General features: G+C 35.7%; 2 protein-coding genes across 7 annotated transcripts in view; one reads left to right on the forward strand and one right to left on the reverse strand.

The window, feature by feature from the left end:
* On the forward strand, nt 1-10,843 carry LOC143211027 (mitochondrial glutamate carrier 1). 3 transcript variants are annotated; one of them, XM_076428425.1, is made up of 8 exons: nt 1-629; nt 3,829-3,895; nt 4,287-4,421; nt 4,913-5,062; nt 6,473-6,609; nt 8,059-8,244; nt 8,326-8,476; nt 8,605-10,839. In XM_076428425.1, exons 2-8 carry the CDS (start codon nt 3,855-3,857, stop codon nt 8,741-8,743), a joined length of 939 nt encoding a protein of 312 aa, XP_076284540.1. In that variant the 5' UTR covers nt 1-629; nt 3,829-3,854; the 3' UTR covers nt 8,744-10,839. The 3 variants fall into 3 exon arrangements, with proteins under 3 accessions (XP_076284540.1, XP_076284542.1, XP_076284541.1); XM_076428427.1 differs by lacking the exon at nt 1-629 and adding an exon at nt 2,062-2,080 and having other exon boundaries at nt 8,605-10,843; XM_076428426.1 differs by lacking the exon at nt 1-629 and having other exon boundaries at nt 2,087-3,895; nt 8,605-10,842.
* LOC143211010 (tight junction protein 1-like) overlaps nt 10,338-22,032 on the reverse strand; it is an 18,039-nt gene continuing 6,344 nt past the window's right edge. For 3 of the 4 annotated variants that reach the window (XM_076428397.1, XM_076428399.1, XM_076428398.1), the window contains 16 exons: nt 21,544-21,713; nt 20,713-20,912; nt 20,139-20,570; nt 19,614-19,674; nt 19,346-19,496; nt 19,112-19,263; nt 18,704-18,998; nt 18,273-18,444; nt 17,968-18,193; nt 17,365-17,539; nt 14,797-15,006; nt 13,998-14,339; nt 13,186-13,421; nt 11,941-12,133; nt 11,413-11,825; nt 10,338-11,332 (listed from right to left, as the gene is read on the reverse strand). In XM_076428397.1, the coding sequence (XP_076284512.1) occupies nt 11,329-11,332; nt 11,413-11,825; nt 11,941-12,133; nt 13,186-13,421; nt 13,998-14,339; nt 14,797-15,006; nt 17,365-17,539; nt 17,968-18,193; nt 18,273-18,444; nt 18,704-18,998; nt 19,112-19,263; nt 19,346-19,496; nt 19,614-19,674; nt 20,139-20,570; nt 20,713-20,912; nt 21,544-21,713 (3,432 nt within the window). In that variant the 3' untranslated portion in view covers nt 10,338-11,328. Of the gene's footprint in view, nt 11,333-11,412; nt 11,826-11,940; nt 12,134-13,185; nt 13,422-13,997; nt 14,340-14,796; nt 15,007-17,364; nt 17,540-17,967; nt 18,194-18,272; nt 18,445-18,703; nt 18,999-19,111; nt 19,264-19,345; nt 19,497-19,613; nt 19,675-20,138; nt 20,571-20,712; nt 20,913-21,543; nt 21,714-22,032 lie in introns of those variants that run through there. The other variant, XM_076428400.1, reaches the window with a different exon arrangement.

Raw genomic sequence — 22,032 nt, forward strand, 5'->3', positions numbered from 1 at the left:
AAAAGTTCGAAACATTGTGGACCGATCATATAAAACATTTCTACAAAATTGGAAAAATAAATTACCTGTTTTCAAATAATGTTTAATTCATTATTGTTTTCCTTACTTTGCACAGAGGCTTATTTGCACTATTTTTTGGTTGATTGTCGATTTGGAAATTATCTAAAAATTTCGGCAATGTTTTCTATCTATTAAAACTTCCAAATATCTTATTAATTGGAATTACGAGTATATTTCAGTCGTACTAATAAGTTCTCTGATAAATACTAATTCATGCAATAATATTATAATTGATAATATGTAAAGAAAGAAAGTGGGAGCATCATCCCTCGCGAAACATTTATCTTCCTCGCTCTTGCAGTTCTTTACTCTCTCGCGCTTTGTGACACCCGGATTGGCGCATAGTCGGTGACGTAAGTGAACAACGATTCCACCCGTGGACCCTACCAAGTTCTCTTTTATCTTTTAAGATCCGCGGTGAAAACGAAATCTGCTGAGTATCATGCTAGTCGTCCCGTTCGCGAGAGAGTGAGCCTGCTTTGTCATTCTTATCATCGCTTTCGATGATAAAAAGTATTTTACAGAAACGAGATCCCTATATAAGTGAGACCACTCTCCACTTTCGATCGGTGAGTATGTCTTCTGCTAAATTTCCGGTTGTGACTGTCATTCTAAACCACCGTACTGACTTACGAATAATTCATTGTTTGCCAACAATCGCATCTATCCGAAATGTTTCGCGCTATCAACTTTATCGCTTGAAAAGCAACCGATTCGACAAAGACACTATTTCATTATTCATTTCAAATATTCAGTAATAAAATGTTTTCCACATAGTTTTCTGCAATCAAAGGATTCATTTTTATGGTTCGTTGTTGATTGCAAACTAATCGCGAGTTATCAAAATGCATTGTCAAAGTTTATCACAATTTTAAACATAACCTTTCAAGTGTACAGGTTTGCGTGTTGTTTGATCGTTACTCGATCTATATTCCTATCGAGAAAGTATATTATATAGCTTGCATATTCAATAATTAACCGACGTGCACGGTTTCGTTCAATTAACTTTATGTTTTCTTTATTTGTCTATTTACATTTTGATTGAATTATATTACCTATATTGACAGTTATATTCTTCATTATTTATTTATAACAATTCGATTGCTATTCGTTTAAAATTTGTTCGTACATATGGCGGTATTTTTCAAATATTTTCTAGACGTATTGAAATTCTCTGTTACACTCTGTACGGTTCAGCAATTTAAAAAATATGCATTCACCAAGATTAATATTATTGTAATATGGCAAGTTAATTTGGTTACATTTGCTCTATTTGTTACATAATGTTCGCAATTATAGCGTAAAGTAGTGGAACAATTTCAGTCGACGATAATTTATGGTCGTTCATAAAACAGGAACTTACGACAGAGTATGATCTTTCGAATTGCAAAACGTTTATCGTTTGCTATTATAGCAATAAGTTGCGACAGACAGTGCGTTAACAGCTCCGAAGTTTTTTCGCGACGAGCATGAAGAAAAAATGAAAAAAATTCCATGGAATTTTACGCGAGGTGTAATATATTCTTTCGAAATTTCGCAAGGTTCCAAATTCCACCCCATCACGATCCTCGTGACTCCGTTCCGCGGCACAAGTAGGTCACACGTGACTTACAAACCCGATTTTAGTAAAATAGTCACACTATACATGTTACAGTCGTATTGTTTGCTCGTTGATCTTAATTGAATTGATTCTGCTACTTAAAAAGGATATACAATTGCGTATGCACATTTGCCTGCGTGGTGCACGTCACAGTACGAAACATTTACGAATGTAGAATGCATTCGAAGAAGATTTTTTTGAACCGCGTAGACACGATTTATTTATAAAATTCATCGAGTTCAAAATCACTGCTCGATCGACGTTTTCCGCTGAGCATAAAACGAGCTTCTAAACGAACTCGAGAGACAAGGACATCCTCTCAGAAAAAAAGATCGATCAGCACTTTTACAGAAACCGCTCATGTCCTGATGAACCGGAAAACGGTGAAGGCATTCAAAACAAGATCTACGCGACCTAACGGTTAGTGTAATTATTAGATTGCGAATCTTTGTGCAAAATAAAAAATGTCTGCGTCGATTTAAGACACGGAAGTTGAATAAAAATTTCTATCTTGTTTTAATTTATAATCCGCAGTCTAGTAATTATTTATGTATGTTGCCACTAATGCAGTATAACCTCCTACATATATCCTTCATATCCTTGTTAACTTTTATCAGACATATACGTATATCGATATCCAAAATTCGTCATGTAAAACATGATCCAGTTAAGTCTCGAGGGTAATTGATTATTTGGATTACTTTATCTGACTGAGAGTCACCAATAAAAATTGCTGCACCACTATTCAAAAGCATTTAATCAATTATGAGGTACATATACACCAATTTCATATCCATAAAGTGAAAAAATCATATAGAATGAAATTATTTTAGGTGGGAAGAAATGTTTCATTTTCCAGTTAAAATAGCTCCGAGTGCAAAGGGTTAAAGAATCTTTGCACACGTATATGTTTAAATTCGTTTCATTTCGAGGTATTGAAAAAAATTAAAGGTAAATTCTTCGAAATGAGAAAATGATTGCTGCATTGACAATCTTTTAATGATTCGTTTGTTGGTATTTATTGTGCTGGAAGCTCGGGCTTTCGTGAGAAATCGATGATGTGTCTCTCTAGGACTCTAGGTCATATTCCTCTACAGAGGGAATCGTAATAGCAACCGCTAACCGCTGCCAGAATGACGGGGTCCATTTAGATTTTAGATTTATTGTACGTATATAGGGTACATATGTGTTAAGAGACACAGTGTTTACATGTTGCCCCCTCCACGCATAAGTAATTGACATATTAGTACTGTGTAATCTAGCAGCGCTTGTTTTCACGATAACAGATAATTTCCGTATACATATTCGTGTTTACATTTAGCGTGCCTACGCACGTGATCCGCCACGCTAAATACTATGAACACACTTTTGCGTAATTTTCTTTTCTTTTCCTGTCGACAACTTTATTTTTATCTTCACGCCGATGCTCGCTTGTGATATACACAGAAAATAACTGCAATCGTTTAATCTGCGTCGCGCGATCTGCGATACGTATCGTAAAATTGATAAAAGGTCGATAAGTATTTTTATTGACGAGAATAAACGTCTGCATACTAACAATAAGTAGAAAACATTTGCGATATATATGTATTCCATTGTATTTAATTTTTAATTGAATTAACAACAGTATACATACGTACTAATGGCAGGAATGGAAAAGCATTTAAAAATTGTATATTTATCTTATTTTTTCTTTAATTTTGAGTGCTAAAATATTTTAATATACAGGGTATCCCACCGAACTCTGCCATCCCTAATAACTTTATTTATACTGATGCAGAAAATGTTTGAGGTGAAAGTTATCGTATTTAGAGGAGGACATATGTCAGTGTGGATGAAGGTCGCCTCAAGGTCATACTTTCGAACGAACAGTATTGGTTTTCTCAATGGAATGCCTTACTTTTTGCATCGTGAATCAATAGAGTATCGAATTCTCCGTTTAAAAACACATTACTGTTCGCAAGGTCTCGGAAAATATGACCATGAAATGACATTCACCCGCACAGACATATGTCGGCCTCCAAATACGATAACTTTTTCTGCAAATGTTTTTGTTGTACCTGTATAAATAACATTAGGGGTGACGGAATTCGGAGGGACACCCTGTATATATGATAATTATTTACAATACGCATACAAATATAATGGAGAATGGAATTGTATAACAGGGAGGAAAGTTTGAACTGTAGTTCAAATGGAAAAGAAGGACAGCGTGGAAGCTTCGACACAATTCAAGTAAGCAGATATTTTGCAAATAAAACTTCTCACTAGACTGTGGATCTTTATGCAAAATAAAAATGTTTTACATTGATTGTGGGAAGCAGGAATAACATAAAAATTGATTTCATCCCTTAACGACTTTGTTACACTGAAAGCAACATTACAACATTCTTGAATTTTTTTAATCTTTTACTTCGGCCAACCAATTTCTTCATAAATGCATAAAGATTTGCAGTCTACTTCTTATAAATGTAACGAGATAAAATTAAATGTTCGCTTGATGAAAAATTTATTTAATAAAATGTCCCGCAAATACTAAAGTTCTTTTTATAAATATATTTAATCGTTTAGAAATCAGAATTTTCGTAAATAAATCAATCTTTATCGTGAATTATTTTCATTGCAGACTCTTACCAAAAATTATAAATGGCGGAGTCGCAGGTATTATCGGTGTCTCCGTGGTGTTCCCATTGGATCTGGTTAAAACACGATTACAGAATCAAGTTATCGGGCCTGGTGGGGAACAAATGTACAAATCGATGTAAGTCATTTATCAATATATGTAATATAATAAATTATACTTTTACGTTCATTTGTTTTTATTGTTCTGTACTAATCTACCACCGTATTTAAGGGGGTAGACTCGTTTCCAGGATTGCAAGGGTGCGGGATGCGCCTTCTGATTCCTCGATAATGCAAACGATGGGGTTTTTCGGTAGTCAAAAGCGCTAGATAGACGATCAATTTAGGCCGCGATCGCCCTCAAAAGTGCCATTTTTACGTTTACGAGGCGTACTTTCCGTTATTCGGAAGCATAAAGCTGCGACAGCTACATGATGCCGAACAGTGCAAATTACGCCTCGTCAACGTAAAAATAGGACCTTCGAGGTAAATCGCGGCCTAGATCGATCTTTTATTATCCATCGTTTGCATTATCGAGAAATGAGAAGGCGCATCCCGCACCTTCGTAATCCTGGAAACGAGTCTACCGCCTTAAATTGCGATAAGTAATTGTGTACGGTCTACTTTTAGGCTCGACTGTTTCAAGAAAACTTATAGGGAGGAAGGCTATTTTGGCATGTACAAAGGATCTGCTGTAAATATACTTCTAATTACGCCTGAAAAAGCCATCAAGCTCACTGCCAATGATACTTTCCGTCATTATCTGTCCACTGGCCCTGGGTAAGAAAGTTTCTTATAAAAAGAACGCTATTTGCCCTTTTTTTAAAAATCATGTCTTATGTATGTCCATACACACAACATTCCGTTGGACGCTTCCTTCTAAAATTATTAACAGTTACAAATCTTTTCAAACAGCGTACGATTTTTCCTCCGTAACGTCACGCAAGAATTATTCACCGACGATTAGAGGCAAACCGGCTGTTATTTTGCGGAATATGTACCACAAGATGATGGGGACACGAACGGAGTGCTAAACGGATTAGTACCACGACGTTATGGAGGAAAAACTGTATATCGGTATAGTAAAAAGTAAAAATTCGTACTAACGCGGTTAGTATCACGCCATATGGACAACAACGAAAAAAAGAGATCCAATTCATGTCTCATGTTACTGTACCGGTATAATTTTCCCACGTTAACGGCATTTAATTTCAAGGACACTGTGGAACATTATCAAAGAGTAGATACTATTTTAGTTTACAAGTTGAAAATACAGAGAAAAAAACGTGCGACGCTAACGAGGATTGTTTATACTTCATACTGATCAAGCAGTTAGGATGCAGTCTTTTCAAATGACTCAATGATCCAGTTTATGATTTCAAGAATTAATGTATTAATTATTAGTAGACTGCGGACCTCTATGCAAAATAAAGATTGTCTGCATCGATTGGAAGAAATAGAAACTAAATTGAATGTTATTTCTTCCCGTAATGATTTGAATAGAGAGGAAATTGTACATATATACAGTAAGGAACATGACTGATTCACACACGTTAAATCAGAATAACTTTTTTATGAATAGATCAAACGACTTCAATTTCTCTGCATGTAAGGCTGGAAGAATTAGTTTAGTAAATGACGTCTAATAAATAAGTTGAAAAAATGCATTTGGTCGGAATTGTGAGAAACAATGGTAAAAATTGAATTTACAGCTTTTTTAGCTGAGCCAATAACGAAAATTTAAAAGATGTGTTTTGTAAACTCGGATGAATTATATACCTTCTGACAATTACATTGAAATTGGTTAATTGGTTTACAAATGATAAGGAATTGAAGTCGTTTGAACCATTCATAAAAAAGTTATCAAATCAGTAATGGTCACATCTGTCACAATGGTGACATCTGCAATTTCTAAAATTTTTCAACAATTTTGGATTTCATATACTCAATTTTGCTATAAATGCGTAAAGATTCGCAGTCTAATTATTGGCAATGCCCATAACTGAATCGACAAGTTGTTTGTTCGAGCAATAGGATGGTAATAGTGGAGTTGAACATTTATTTTGTGCATGCAGTACTAATTCTACCTGAAAATTGAAGTAACTATATATACATACTCTGACCACAAATAGCTGTATAATTTTAGCGATCACTGACTGAAATATAGAAATCTACTAATTTACTGCACAGACAGAAGCTGCCACTAGAACGCGAGATGCTTGCCGGTGGTCTTGCAGGAGCATGTCAAATTATTGTTACAACCCCGATGGAGCTCCTAAAAATTCAAATGCAAGACGCAGGACGTGTGGCAGCGGCGGCAAAGAAAGGTGCTAGATCTTTATGAAAATCTTGATATTTCGATTACGAGAAAGGGAAAATAATTCCAAATAAATATTAGTTCTATACAAAAGTTTTAAATATTTGAAATACGCGAATGTAAAAATAACGATATTGGCTGTAAACAATTTCCAAATAATTGCGTGAATTGATTGCGTTCGATTCGTATTATTTTACAGTTACGTGATACAACCGCGATACCTAAACATAATTAGGAAAAGGAAGATTTAGTTGAAGATGGACGACAACGTTTCGAATATACATAGATTGGTAAACAGTTTGAGAGTACTGCATCTGCTTCGAATTTAGAGTAGATATTTGAATTGTTCATGTATGTTACGATGACAAACTTTTACTTCTAAAATTGGACCTTTACTCTCGACAAGATTTTCCATATTTCTTCATGACTGCAACTATGGTTTTACACTTTCCTCTTTCCTAATTAGGAAAAAGTATTTAGTTTCCCGTTCTTTTACTTGAAGAGAAGCTAATAATTTGTCCATTTTAATTTTGTGATTCTCCTAATTCATCCTTTGTCCTAAAACATGCATCTGTCGTTAAATAAGAATTCATTTCTTTCTCTTTGCAAAGGATTACGATTATATATATATTTTTTTCCTTGTATGAAAATCCTACATGACGTGTTTTATACTCACCTTTTTTGTGTGTGCTCCTTTTTTACGTTAAAAATCCTTCTTGTGTGTTACCATGCTGGTCGTTCACTCGTTACTTGAATAAGTATTTCACTAACTGGCATTTTTGACGATGAAAATGAAAATGAAATAATTTTCATAATTTTTTTTAATAATGTTGATTGTTTGCGACGGTACTATTCTTTGGTGGCAAATTATATTTTGCTTACTAAAAATAAAGCCTAGAGTTTTGGGGAGCCTAGAATCCAAGTCTAAAATCTCGGGGAGCTTAGAAATGGAGCCTAGAGTCTTGGGGAACCTGGAAACGAAGCCTAAAATCTTGGGGATCTTAGAAATGAAACCTAGAATCTTGGGCAGCCTAAGAATGAAGCTTAGAGTATTGGGGAGCCTAAAAACGAAACCTAAAATCTTGGGGTGTTTTGAAAATGAAGCCTAGAGTTTTGGGAAGCCTAAAAATGAAGCCTAGAATCTTGGGAAACCTAAAAATGAAGCCTAAAGTCTTGGGAAGCCTAAAAATGAAGCCTAGAGTCTTGGGAAGCCTAAAAACAAAGCGTAAAATCTCGGGGAGCTTATAAATGGAACCTAGAAATGAAAAAGTAATATTTTTACTTTAAAAAAGTTAAAAAAAATTCATCTGAAGCTTTACTATAAACAAGCAATTTTATAAAATCGTATAGATATTTTTAAATCTATAACTATTAAAAAATTCAAACACATTTGTCACAGTTGCTATGGCAAGTAAAATGAGGAATAATCGGTTAAAAAGAGCGAAATATTCTATTACAGCTGGGACAACAGTGCCGAAGGTGTCAGCTCTGTCCTTAACGAAAGATCTTCTTAAGAGGAGAGGTATTTTAGGACTCTATCAAGGTACTGGCGCAACAGCGCTCAGAGACGTGACGTTCTCGGTGATCTACTTCCCGCTGTTCGCTAGATTGAATGATATTGGGCCAAAAAGAGAGGATGGTTCTTGTAAGTGTGTTTAAATAATTCACACCGTTTCAAATTTAAGGAATACTTTGACAGTTATATTTTTATTTTCTTTCATCACAGCCGTATTTTGGTGTTCATTCTTGGCTGGTTGTGCTGCTGGCTCTACAGCTGCTCTAATGGTGAATCCATTTGATGTAATCAAAACTAGGTTACAAGTAATTAAGAAAGCTCCTGGTGAACCAACATACAATGGTGTGTTCGATTGCATAAGGTGAGTACGAGTATGTTAGAAACGGAGGTGGGTCTCTTTTATCGAGGCATTACCGTTCACTTCGTAAACGGCAAAGGGTTAAGGATGATATAAGGTGTTTCGTAAAGATACCATCTATGATCTTACAGTAAAACAATGCGAAACGAAGGGCCGACAGCATTCTTTAAAGGCGGAGCCTGCAGAATGATCGTGATAGCGCCTCTTTTCGGAATTGCACAAACAGTATACTACCTCGGCGTTGCAGAGAGGCTCATGGGCCTTAAATGAATTTCTTGCCCTGTATAACTTCCTGCCGTCTTAAATACTCTGGGAATAAACTGACAATAACAGACGTATTATAGATGTATTTTCGCTTCCAACGGAACTGTGACGGGTTGTGTACAGATTTCGATGAGTCTTTGTGAAAAGGTAATGGACACTGAGTCGCTAAGCAAGATAACGTTGATCACTAAGTCATTCAGATATTTAATAACGAATTTCGATTTTTATCACCAACAAGAAAAATACGAATTTCATTATTAACCTTTAGAGGGACGTATTAATAACATATTAGTTGTGCAATACATATACGAATATATAAATGTATATAATACATTCTTCGAAAAGGAAATTCAATAAAGTTTTGAAGGGGAAATGCTGATCCTCTAAAGGTGAAATATCCTGCAAGCAGTTGAGTACAGTTTCATGCGTTTTCAAGTCTACCCGTGCACTACCTTCTCACGAAATTTCATCGAAATCTGACAACGTGTCCTGCGGTCCCTTTGTTAGTACAGTTTACTAGTTGCCCAGTAAGTGAATTGTTCTTTTTGAAGTACCGTTGAACCTTGATCATCAGAATTGAGAGTCTATTTAGAGACTAACAATATCTTTAACACATATATATTACCGATAGACTGATTTATATAATTAAGGATTAAGCGACAAATTAATCTGAAAGTATAACTTGAATTTTCTTAACTTTTGTAAGGTTATTTACGTAGTATCACGTTTCATTGCAATTTATACATATACATACTAGAAATATTTCATGTTTTATTCTTGCCATTATCGCAACACTTCGGGTAATCAAGGTTCTTCTGTTGCATAGCAGGGCCAAATCAACGCTGATAATAATAAATGTTGATTCCGACCCAGTATTATAATTGATTGAAAATGGAGATCAGGATTTACGATCGTGTGTTCACTTATTTTGATCGCCGAACTATCATCGTAAGTCGTGAACTTTATTTTTCGCGGCTTATCGCCTTTTACACGAATATTAGCTCTTTGACAACCAGTGTTCCCTCTTCCATTGTTTAATTTGTTGCGTTATATTAAACGTATATCGGTTGATTTAAGAGATTCTTAAATAATTTAAAAAGAGTTTCTCTCATTGTGTGAATTATTAAGATTTCTTAAGTGGAGTAAACTACGAGCACTCTAAATATGTCTACCGTAACAAAGAGTAAATGCGCGTGGAGGAAACTACATATAAATTATTACATATCTACATATACACATTGTTGAGGATAAATTATTAAAACTATAATACTTAGAACTTTTCTATATATTTTTTTTTTGTATACGTATATTTTTTGGCCCTATTTATTATACCGTAAATACTTTTGGAAACACTGGTATTGTATATCGTGATAACAGGAGCTTACGTTTTGTAAGATTAGATCAATCGAATTTTAGTTAATTTCGTTATTAGAAATTTACATCACTATTGTAAGCTGACACTGTTCAGATTAACTCTTAGTTGGTATGATTAGTAACAAAGTTCCAATGAAATAGACTTATGTTTTGTTACTTTAATATCTTGTATTCAAAAGAAACAATTATTTTACTATGATTTTAATACAATGCGTTTTATTACTTTAGAACAGCGTTTTATATCTTCGAAAAAAGTCTTTAAAGGATACGTTATATCTCTTTTAAATGTTTGTTCACACAAAAGTGAAAATTAACAGAAATATTGTAAAATACGTTGCATTCTATTTAAATTCGTAATTATCTTTACACTACAGTATCTTAATTTCTGAAGATCATAACAATTATGAGTTAAACTGTTTATCTGCCTTTCTCCATCCCGAGATATTGTGGGGAAATTTTTAGAAAATTTTCTCAAACGAAGATTCACTGTCAATTTTAGTAGAGATTCTACAAATAAGTAATAGAAATAGTCAAATGTTATCAATGTATATTGACGTTGTACAAAATTAAACCTGCCTCATGAAGACTTCGACTTATTCTTCAAACATATACCTATAAAATCTCATCGCTAGACTGTGGAACTTTATGCAAAATAAAAATTGCTTGCACCAACTGCAACAAAGGCCAAGTAATCATTTCTTTCGTTCCATAATAATGTTCATAAGCTGCAACTAATACATTGATATTCTTAAATTTTTTAAAATTTATCCACTGTTTTAAATCCCGACTACACATTTTTATCATGCACAAAATCCGCAGTCTAGTCAATTACGATTTCCAGCGATTTTCTTGCTGTATGTTTCTCAGGAATCAATATGTTCTCTAAGATAGGAGAAGAATAACGTGTATTACTAGCGAAACTTCAAGTAAAAAATTTTATTTAACAATTGTTATTGCAAGACTTTGTTATATGTTCTTGTTAAAGTCGTATGTACAAAATCAGAGTGGAAAAAACGAAAGATATTTAATTTTCTACTTATCTGATCTCTCCTAAAGTAGGAGATCCGTGCTGAGATTCTTCTTGGTCACCATTCTGAAGCTTTATTGCGATTTGTTCATTCGGATTTCTATAGTTTTCAACTGTAATCTCCAGTTGATAAGATTAATTCCTCCTTTATTTCGTTGTTTAACATTAAACTATGAAATTGTTGTGCACGTTAACTGTAGATCAGAATCAGAAGGTTACTGTAGAACTTTGTGGATTCGGGTTTTCGCACACCTCTAAAGAATAATGATCTTACCTCGCGTTATAATGGTGCATAGGTTTGCGATAAAGTTCGAAGGCACTTCCTCTTTGTTCCCTACTTCCGGCAAGATCTAAAGCACTAGGTTCTCTGTTATGTCCTGGACTGGTTGGAAAATTTTGCGCGGATGCATTGTGACCATTGTTCACAACGTACCCGTTGTGATTCACGTTGTTTCTGTTATGGGAGAGACCGAGACTCAACTGACTGGCACTATTACTGTGACTATGAGTTGACATTGGCGGGTTACAATGTGGATGCGTGTGACTCAAACTATGATTGTGTGCAGGCGTAGACAGATGGCTCAAGTTGTGATGGGAATTTGTGAGATTTGAATCGTGACGATTTGGAGGTGGAATATTGTAATAGTACTGACCACTGTTACGCTGAACGTTGTTATTACCTTCTACCTACAAAACATACAAAAAAAGCTTCTGCCTAAATGTCTTACTTTCAATTTTACGTCAAACACAATTAATACGTTTGTAAAATATTTATCCTACTGGAGAATAGATGATTACTTACGTGAGAGGTAGCAATGGAGTAGCTTTTTGAATGTTGATGGGTTGTGGTGTTTCCTTCGTTCCCGTTGCTTTCTGTTTGTGTTATATTCGTCTGCGGTGGTCTATAGTTTTTTGGTTTCGGAGGTGGTATTGGCTTGTACGATCCTCCAGGTTTGTTTTGGGATAGTGTTATCGACTTGTAATCAGTTGTGCGGCTACAATATATAAAGCAGAATATTCTAGCTTACAGGGACATAATGGTGGAATATGCATTGATCGCAATGAAAAAAAATACACTAAAACAGTGTTTCCCAATACTGTATACATAATCTTTAATATTCAAAAACTGAATTGTTCACTGAACTGAATTGAAATGATAGGTTTTAAGAAGAAATCACTAGGAAATTGTTCAATTGCTGAACAATCAAATTACCCCCCTGTGGAGCGTAGGCCCCATATTGGGAAACACTGCACTAAAATGTAAAATAATCAAGCTATTTAACAGAAACAGATATTAGAGGCATTAACATTTTTAATGGACATCAATTATTCTAATGATACTAATCTGTATGCTCAAACACTTTAATACAGTTTATAAAGTTAACTACACAAATATGTGTACGTCTACCTATAGTATACAGGGTGTTCTCTCTAACGCGACGCACGACTTTTCACCCACTTGCAGCCATCTGACAAAATAAAGTTTACAACAAGAGTTGCAGGGTATGTCATATGGCTGCAAGTGGGTGAAAAATCGTGCGTCGCGTTAGAGGGAACACCCTGTACATGTATACATCTACATAACGTTATGTACATCGTACAGTTTTTACAATCAGTGGAATTTTCAAGATTAATACAAATAAGAAAAAATATAAAGCATTTCTCATATGCAAAAGTTCTACATATATTTAAATATTCGTTTCAAATTAAACAAAGAAATTGTTCGAACGAAACATTCAGACTAATGTATCTTGACTAGAAATATATATTCTATAAGCTCTTCTTAATTGTCGAGGTTTCCGTGATATCGCACTAGGCAAGGGCAAAGAAAGAAAGAAAAAGCAATTAGAAAAGCAAATTTAAACAATCCTGAAATGTTTCTTTTTCTTTAAAATATAATATACAATATAAGCACGAATACATTTTCTGTATGCATTAAGAGATTTTCGAATCAGAAAATTGAATTTGCTTTTCATAAAAGAAGTTATTTCGAATAACACAATATGTTAGAGTGAATTCAATTTTGTTTTTATAAGTGAAAATATACCTGTATTTAGCGTAATCAGTCCGTGTTTGTGATTCATGGCTGGGAATCGGTTGTGCTGTTGATCTGGTGAATCTATAAGGGTCGTGTGATCTTGACGGTGCACCACCACCTTTCATGTCATCTGGTACGTTAGGGCCCAATCGGCCGGTTGACGTATTCAAACCTGGTGTTCCATAACTTGCGTTTCCATTCGTATTATTATAAGAATCGTAAGAAGACACGCTGTCGTAACTTCCCTAAAAGCAATGAAAACGATATATTAAGAAGAAAATAAGTAACACGTCTTCGGGTAGTCCCATATTATCCGCACAGTTCGATGTAGGGGTAGTAATGTATCGTATCAGCATAGACATTTACTAGACTAAGGATATTTTGCGGATGAAATTGAAAATTGTTAAAAAATTTTTTAAATCGAAAATGTCAATATAGCGTTTCTCCTCTTTTAAAATCATTAAGGGAGTAAATAACTAGGCAGCGGATTTTATGCGTTTATAACAAAAATGGGTAGGTGTAATTTGAAACGGTAAAAACATTAGAGGAATTTCAAAATACTGTCACATATTATTTTCAACCTAAAAATAAATTTCTATTTGCCTCCAGTTTGTTGCGATTCAGCTAGAAAATGTTTATTTCGCATAAAGAGCCTCTGTCTAGAAATAACATTCAATTTAGTTTCTATGTCTTGCAATCTACGAAGACAATTTTTATTTTGCATAAAGATCGCAGTCTAATGTTGTGCTGAACAGTGCGGTTAATATAAAACTACTTTGCACGTCTATATTATAATTCTAATATTAACAAAAGGAATTTACCGCTTTTGGTTGAGCTCTTTCCAGCGATGACGTAGCATTTGCTTTATGAGGTGTGGCATTTATATAATTGGCTACATCCAACACTGAATCTGTTTTATTAAGTAATCTTTCTTGCGCGGACCTACCAATGGTATTTCTTCCCGACTGACTACTAGGTTTAGCATTCCGATCAACTCGCGGTGGCAAATCAGGAGGGCTATGATGAGATGATCTTGGTTCGAACGAACCACTGAAATATTCAGGGGAACCAGACTGATTACTGACTTGCCCCGACAACGAAAATCCATACTTCCCATCCCCCATTCCACCCTGTGATCTTCTTTTTGGTTGCTCGAACGATTGCTGGAATACATAAATCATATTTCAATAGCGGACTTTGTAGTAATTACAAGAGACTTTGATAAATATCTAGAAATAAAGTAAACAAGATTTTGGAGCTAATCTAAAAGGTATAGCTGTGAAACGCCCCTCTTTAAGCTAAGAATAAGCATCTACCGAGCCTTAAAAGTAACTGGTACATACACACATGTTCCCTTATAAAAATGACAAGATTGATTTTATTTAGACTTTGTGCAGCCTCTATTGTAATACGTGCTCTACTAAAGATATTGTCTATACAACCATTCCTTATGAAATCATTTTTATTATTTCAATAACTGTAAAATAAAAAATCTGGAACCAGTCATTTCGACCGGTGGTGGTAGGTTTAGCGTTAATTTAAAGGTGAAGGGTGGATTGGCTTGAAACAGTGTAAATAATTAAATATAAATGTTTATACACGTGAGAATGATGTATTTACCTGATAAGTGGTCGAGTACGGTGGTGGGGCAGCGATATCATCTTGCGTGGCAATACTTGGATCAGAGCTGCTCTTCAATCTGGAGGGTGCACCCAATGCACCCGACAGTGCTGGTGCCGGACTAAGTTCCAAGTCACTCTCCGGGGAGGAAGCATAGGAGAGGCGAGAAGTCATCGGGAATAGGAAGTCATCCGAGAGTGCTTCTTCTGGCTATCATCGTGGGACACAGAGGACAACACGTTACAGTGGCTTATGCTTTTTATCCCCTCCAGACCATTCTTTTAATTTATAACATTCTTAAAGCCCTATGCATTCTTATAAAGTGATAATTCATATTTTCTTATAAATGTTATGTACCGAACAAAACGATTCGATTGAATGAACAGTGTCTGAAAGGGTTAAAATTGAAATGAAAAACAAATGTTTGCAAATTAAATGATGCCAAATCATGTACCAGATTAAACAGTTTCGAGGAAATTATTAAATAAATTAGGAATTAGATCGAAGAAAAACCTCTTTGTAGTCTCTAAATATATATTTTTATATTCTGCAATCTTTCTCTCAGCTTTAGCTTGCGATAGTAAAATGTTTGAGAATTATTTGGCACTGGTGATCCGATACATGAAAATCCGTACGAAATATAACTTAATAATGGGTTAGTACTTTGAAGTTGAAGGTGTAGGATGAATGATCGAAAGAATTCCTAAAAAATTAATGTGATTAAAACGCTTCACTGATTTCATGCCTATTATCTATTAAGTTCTATACTGAATGTTTTCGCCTGTCCTTCATGCAGTTTTCATTTCATTGTCAGTCAAAATGTGTCGAGTATTTTCTACAATACTGTGGGTGTCTTAGCTGAAGGAGGCCACCTATAAATATCTCCTTTGTTTTTGATGACACAAAAAATATTTATGGCATAATTTAAACGGTATCGAAGGAGGAATATCATAGAAGAACAATTTCTTTTGTCCGGTTATTTTTTCATAGTTTTTTCAAGGTCATCGTTATTTTTTTATCGGGAAAACTTACTTTTTTTATTCCATGGTATGGAATAAAAATACATTTGAATATGCTTAAGTCATTAACAAGATGGAATAAAGTTTTCCCGATAAAAAATAACGATGACCTTGAAAAAACCATGAAAAAATAACCGGACAAAAGAAATTGTACTTCTATGATATTCCTCCTTCGATACCATTTAAATTATGCCAAAAATATTTTTTTGTGCCATTAAAAATAAAGGCGATATATAGGTAGCCTCCTTCAGCTGAGACACCCTGTATATTATATCAGAATATCGGAGTTTATAATCCAATATTATAATTGTATAAGTTCCTGTTAGATTTAAAAAGATTTTAATGAGTTTCCTTAACAGCTATGATTGTATACATGCGATTACTTGTATGATTAAGAGAAATAAAATTATTAAATCCTATTAATATGAAAGTTAAGAGATTGTTAATATGTATCATAATATATATTTATTAGCGAAGTGGAGTTGTTCAAAGCTCGTGATTCTCCCGTTCAATATATCTTCGATAACAAACTTTTACAAATGTATTTCATATTGGCTGCTTATGCTACATTAAAGATCTCGCGTAATAACATTGGCCTAGCTTATGATTTGTGATGATGCGCAATGAGTTATTTAATGCAGCCATGCAAATTGAGCTTGACATGGAATGCAAGGTGCCTCGAATATCTTAAAATATCGTACTAATAATAACATAACAATTTTAACAATAAACTTGAAAAAATCTTTAATAGATATATCTCTAAATGGAACCTGCCATTATGTGTTGCAACTGAAATAAACTTATAAAAAAGAAATCATACAAAACAAAAAGCGAAATCTATACCTGAATCGGTAAAGTAACTTAACCCTTTGCACTCGGAGCTATTTTAAGCTGGAACATTTTCATTCTGTACGATTTTTTAAATTTGGCTCGTACGATACTTAAATGTTTATATTTTAAATAATGGTACAGCGATTCTTAGCGGCGCCTCAGAGGCACCACTCGCGAGTGCTAAGGGTTGAGAAAGAAATAACGTAAAAATTGATAATCAAGACACCGAAAATAGGATAAGCGGGATTCAAATGTAGCCGAAAAATTGCTCACGGACAACATCAGAAGTTAGAGACGGATAAGAAGGTAATGAAAATAGTTTATCCGTGTGATAAGTGTCATTTTCGTTCACGTCATGAAATGCCATCTCCTTCGAGAATGGGGGTACGGGAGGGGGAGGTAAATCACGAGGGTCGCCGGACGTATGACACAGCTCCCACGTCATTTGTCGACCGTATGATGGCTACAATAAATTATCATAAAATAATCTCATCAACGTATAATCCCATTAGTTCCCAGCCGAATAGGATTTTCATCGTTCAACCGATAAATCCCAGTTCGCACAGCCTCCATATTTATACACGAGCGGAAATTTCATTTAATGTTATTAAACACCCATCGTCACACTATTCATTTCAAGAATTATGATCAGGTTCAATGGTCAATTACTAGAAGCATCTAGCGTTAAAAGTATTTTCAAAGATTCGCAAAATATTACCTTGGTCTGACTCATCCATAGTAATCCCTGTTGTTGTCGGTCGATCAATTCCCTCAGCTTCCGGTACCAAGCTTCAGGCGTTGTTAACGTTATCACGGCACTGAAAGTGTGACCCCAAATTTTGTCCAGTTTCTGGCATTGTTCCAAAAGCTTCTTGCTACTCTTGTGTGCTGATCTGTAAACCACATATAACGCTTTAAAAAGGAAACAATTCAATTTTAATCAATTTTTTTATGTACACTTTACAAACGACAGGTACAACAAGTTTGTTGATTTGACGTTGCGTATTAGCTTTAAGGGGGTAGACTCGCGTTTTCAGGATTGGAAGGGTGCGGGATGCGCCTTCTCATTTCTCGATAATGCAAGGATGGGGTTTTTCAGTAGTCAAAAGCGCTAGATAAAGGTCAATCTAAGTTCTATCTAAGCAAGCTCTTCCCAAAGTGGCCTACTTTTACGTTTACGAGGGCGATCGCGGATTGATCGTTTATCTAGCGCTTTTGACTACTGAAAAAACCCATGTTTGCATTATCGAGAGATGAGAAAAGACGCATACCGCACCCTTGCAACCCTGGAAATGAGTCTATCCTCCTAATGAAAACTCACTTGGGAATTCCAGCTCGCATTTCCTTGATAATCTGCTTCGTTTCTGCTTTCAGAAAAATAACTATGGGATAGAACTGCGCGTAGTTCAGTCGGTCCACTGCGTTTGGAGTAATGTCGAGCAGAGCATGTTTTCCACGATCCATCACTTCTCTAATGGCACTCAATCGAATGATGCCTGATGGCTTAGTATTCTTACCGACGCTATCCTCCAATTGATTCTCCATTTCTAGAAATTAATGCAAGCGTTTTCTCATGATCCTTGGAACGACTTTCAACTAATCAATTTCGAAGGAATTTTTACTTACGTGGCGACGTAAATTTATCGGGGAAATCTTTTAACAGTTTTTCTCTAGCTAGGTCTGCAACTGGTCCGAAAAGGACGACGGGTCTGACGAAACCCGGATGCCTCAGAATAACTCGTTCGTAGGCAGGAAATTTGCTAACGCTATCTGAGAACACAACGTCGTCCCAGTGATCCTAACACAAAAACAGGAACGATCATTATAACACAATTAGTCGTATTGTCGTCGCTAGACTGCGGATATTTATGAATTTATGAACAAATTAGTTGGGTGAATTATAAAACAGTAATAGATTATAAAAATTCAAAAATATTGTCATGTTTTTAACGTAACAAAGTCGTTAAGGGATGAAATCCATTTTTATTTTATTCCTGCTTCCCACGACCAATGCAGAATATTTTTATTTAGCATTTTATTTAGCAAAAGAAATTTACCCTTCCTAACGATTTTGAACGTCTATGGCTGCTTCTTCTTCTCCTAAAGAAGCTACCTCTGCTTTCACTTGCACTCATTTCCTTCTTGGTTGCATTAAACTGCGCGGTTGCCAGTTCCTCGGCTCGTGCTTTATTCGGGATAATGCCTTTTTGTACTTCCTGATTATTTCTACCGATGCGGAAGACTTGCCAAGAGCCAACAACCCCATTGTGTAACGTATCCACCACGTGAAACACATCTCCGCTTCGGAAACTCATTTCACCCTTTTGAGGTTGTTCGTAATGGAAGTGGGTCCTGCAATTTTTTTGTTGGTAATTGTCGTAGAATTTTTTAAAAATACTGCACACAATACTCGTATTGACAAGAGAAGCATTTCAGCCCTATAAAAATCTGAATCTAATGTTTACTTTATGTGAAAAGAATCGCCTTTTCCCGAAGCTACTACTTGATCGTATTCTTGTCGTCGATGCTGAACAATCAAGTCAATCTGCTCTTGCAGACTGAGCAAAAAAAGAACCGCTTCTTCTCTCGTTACTCCTTTCATGTCCATATCATTTATCTAGAACATGTTAATATGTTTGATTACACTTCATTCGATATCGTTGTATGTAGTATATCTAAAAAGGAAAAAATAAATTTACCTTTAGAATTTTATCGCCAGGTTGCAAACCCTGAAGAGATGCTGGACTCCCTGCTTGAACAGCAGTGACAAAAACGCCAGTTTCGTTCCCACCGCTTAGACGAACACCCACCGATCCTTCTTTTTGGAACGTAATGAATCGGGGATCGGGCCTAACAAAATATTAACCATATTGCGAGTCTTTACACCGTAAAATCAGGAAAGATTAATACACAGCGAAAACCTTTTCATGAAAATATAAACGAGTGTAAGATGATGCAAACACTTACATTGGAAGCTTATTCCGAGATAAATCCTCATCATATAGTTGCCTCCTCGTCCCATAATAATCTAGAAAAAATAGTAAAGACTATGTACTCAATATTGGAGCTGTTAATTTATCAAGTATCCGGGTGAATCAAAATTTCCCAGCTAAAAATGATAGTCTATGTAAACTGTAAAGAACTATTAGAGCAAAAATTAGGTGCTAGTAGATATCAGTTTGATGAAATCGACAAAATTTTAGAACAGGTTCACGCAAATCGCTGCGAACTGACTAAATCCCATCACCGTATGCATACAGGGTCTTCACGCCATGATTAGTGGGTCCCATGAAAATCATCGACACAGGCTACACCGACTCCAGATCTGACCGACAACGTTTTTAACCGATAACGACTTTGACCATCGATGAAACCTGTGTCGGAGATTTCCATGGACCCATGACTATCACCGTTTTTCTTGCAAATAATAAATATCAGAAAAAATTTCTGTTTTCATCGACATCTGTTGACTCTAAGAAATTTCGATTATACCTTCTGGTCTGGGAGGCGGTGGTCTAGGAGGATCAACGGTGGGCGTTGCAGGGAGATCCAACTGACTGAGAGAGACGTCCATGAGAGGTCCTCTTGTCCGACCTCTAGGAACAAGATTGCTTTTATCTTCTATTGGTTGTCGTGTTGGTGGTGGAACATACAAGTTCTGACTACTGTAGCTCGTTGTTCCCGAGAGATACTCTCCAGTTTCAGTCTTTGCTTGCTGTTGGCCGTGACAACAAGAATTCTCTCGGGTTACTACAATCGACAATCTGTCTTTGCATTGGTCCATCAATTTTTTGGCTTCCTTGAGGCTCATGTTATCCGTAGCCACGCTACCGATTCGAGTTAATACATCCCCTAGTTTTACTCCCGAGTTCTCTCGCGTTACTTCCTTTACGTAGAGCCGACAACCAAGGACAATTCCGAAATCTGAAATGAAGGGAATACGCATTGAGAAATTATCATTATTATTTTATCATCGAAATAGAAAGACCTCTTGATAAAGCGGCGATTAAAAAACCGCTGACTTTGATCGTGATTGCATGGGACAGGTGTGCACTTCTCTACTGACCGTCTTTTTTATTATTTCTCGTAAGAGTTAGTCTATGGCTCTGAAGAGTGGAGTTTCCTGTGCCCGAGGAATTCGATGCAGCTCGACGCTTGACAACCAGCAGAACGGTTGATCCAGAATCCCTGAGGACGCGGATCGCGGCTCCATAATCGGCGCCCTCCAACGATATTCCATTCGCGGATATGATCCGATCATTTACTCTAAACAGTAGAATACATTTAGAAAATTGTTAGCCAAGAAAGGCGATGCTATTCAACCACGAACTGCTAAAGCACCGGTCGCGTTCTTGCGTAATTACATTCTCTCATGAAACGTTCGTATGTCTCAATTCATTGGTGCTGATGCGTAACTACTGATTAACATTGAACCATAGGGTGTATAGTTTTTCTACAAGCTTTCCCAACTAATTTGTCTGATCGTAACAAAAGTATAAACTGCGTGGCCAATATCATAAGTAGACTGCGGATGTTTGTGCAATTTGCAATTTTTCTACACGAATTTTAAGAATCCAGAAACAAATAAAATTTTATTTTCTGTGTTAGTAGCCTTTTCAGATCTGAAATAAATTAAAATCGCACTAAATTCTGTGATATTTTGTATCCTAGCAGTTTTTGAACATTTTCAAAACCGATAATTGCATAAAGATACGCACAGTCTAATTATAACTTTTCAATAGAACACATAGATTTTCATTTGACCAACACTTAATTTTCGGACGGCAAATTACGACAGAACAGTTTGTACAAAAGCTTGTGGGAAGTTCTACATAAAAATTTAAACGATACGATAGAATTACAAATTTTGCGGATTTCTATAGATAAATTGTCTTACTGTAATTTTCCTTCGGCGGGGCCAGCTTTTAAAACGTCGGAGATCGCTATGGCCGGATCGCCATTGGTAAAATGGGGATTGTCCCGTCCACCGGAAACTGCGATTCCGAACCCGTAACCGGGAACTCTGGTAACTGTGACATGATGGACCTCCCATCCCCTGTCTCCGTTCTAAAAAATTATCCACACGAATCAGAACACGGGAAATCTCTGTAAACGTGAACAATATTACGTGGACACTTTTAAAAATGGCATAACTTTTTAAAAATTGGTCTGAAGGACTTGAATTTTTTAAAGATGTTACAGACCGACTAGTTCGCTGGAGAATGAGCAAACAAAGATTTTTGTTTAGATTGCAATTGGTACAATATTTGTTGTAAACAAATATTTGTTTACTCATACTCTAGCAAACTAGCCGGTCTAACATCTTCGATAAATTCAAATCTTTTGGACCAATTTTTAAAAAGTTATCCGATTTTTAACAGTGTCC

This window comes from Lasioglossum baleicum, chromosome 7, assembly GCF_051020765.1.
Source record: "Lasioglossum baleicum chromosome 7, iyLasBale1, whole genome shotgun sequence".
In the NCBI taxonomy this organism is placed as follows: Eukaryota; Metazoa; Arthropoda; class Insecta; order Hymenoptera; family Halictidae; genus Lasioglossum; species Lasioglossum baleicum.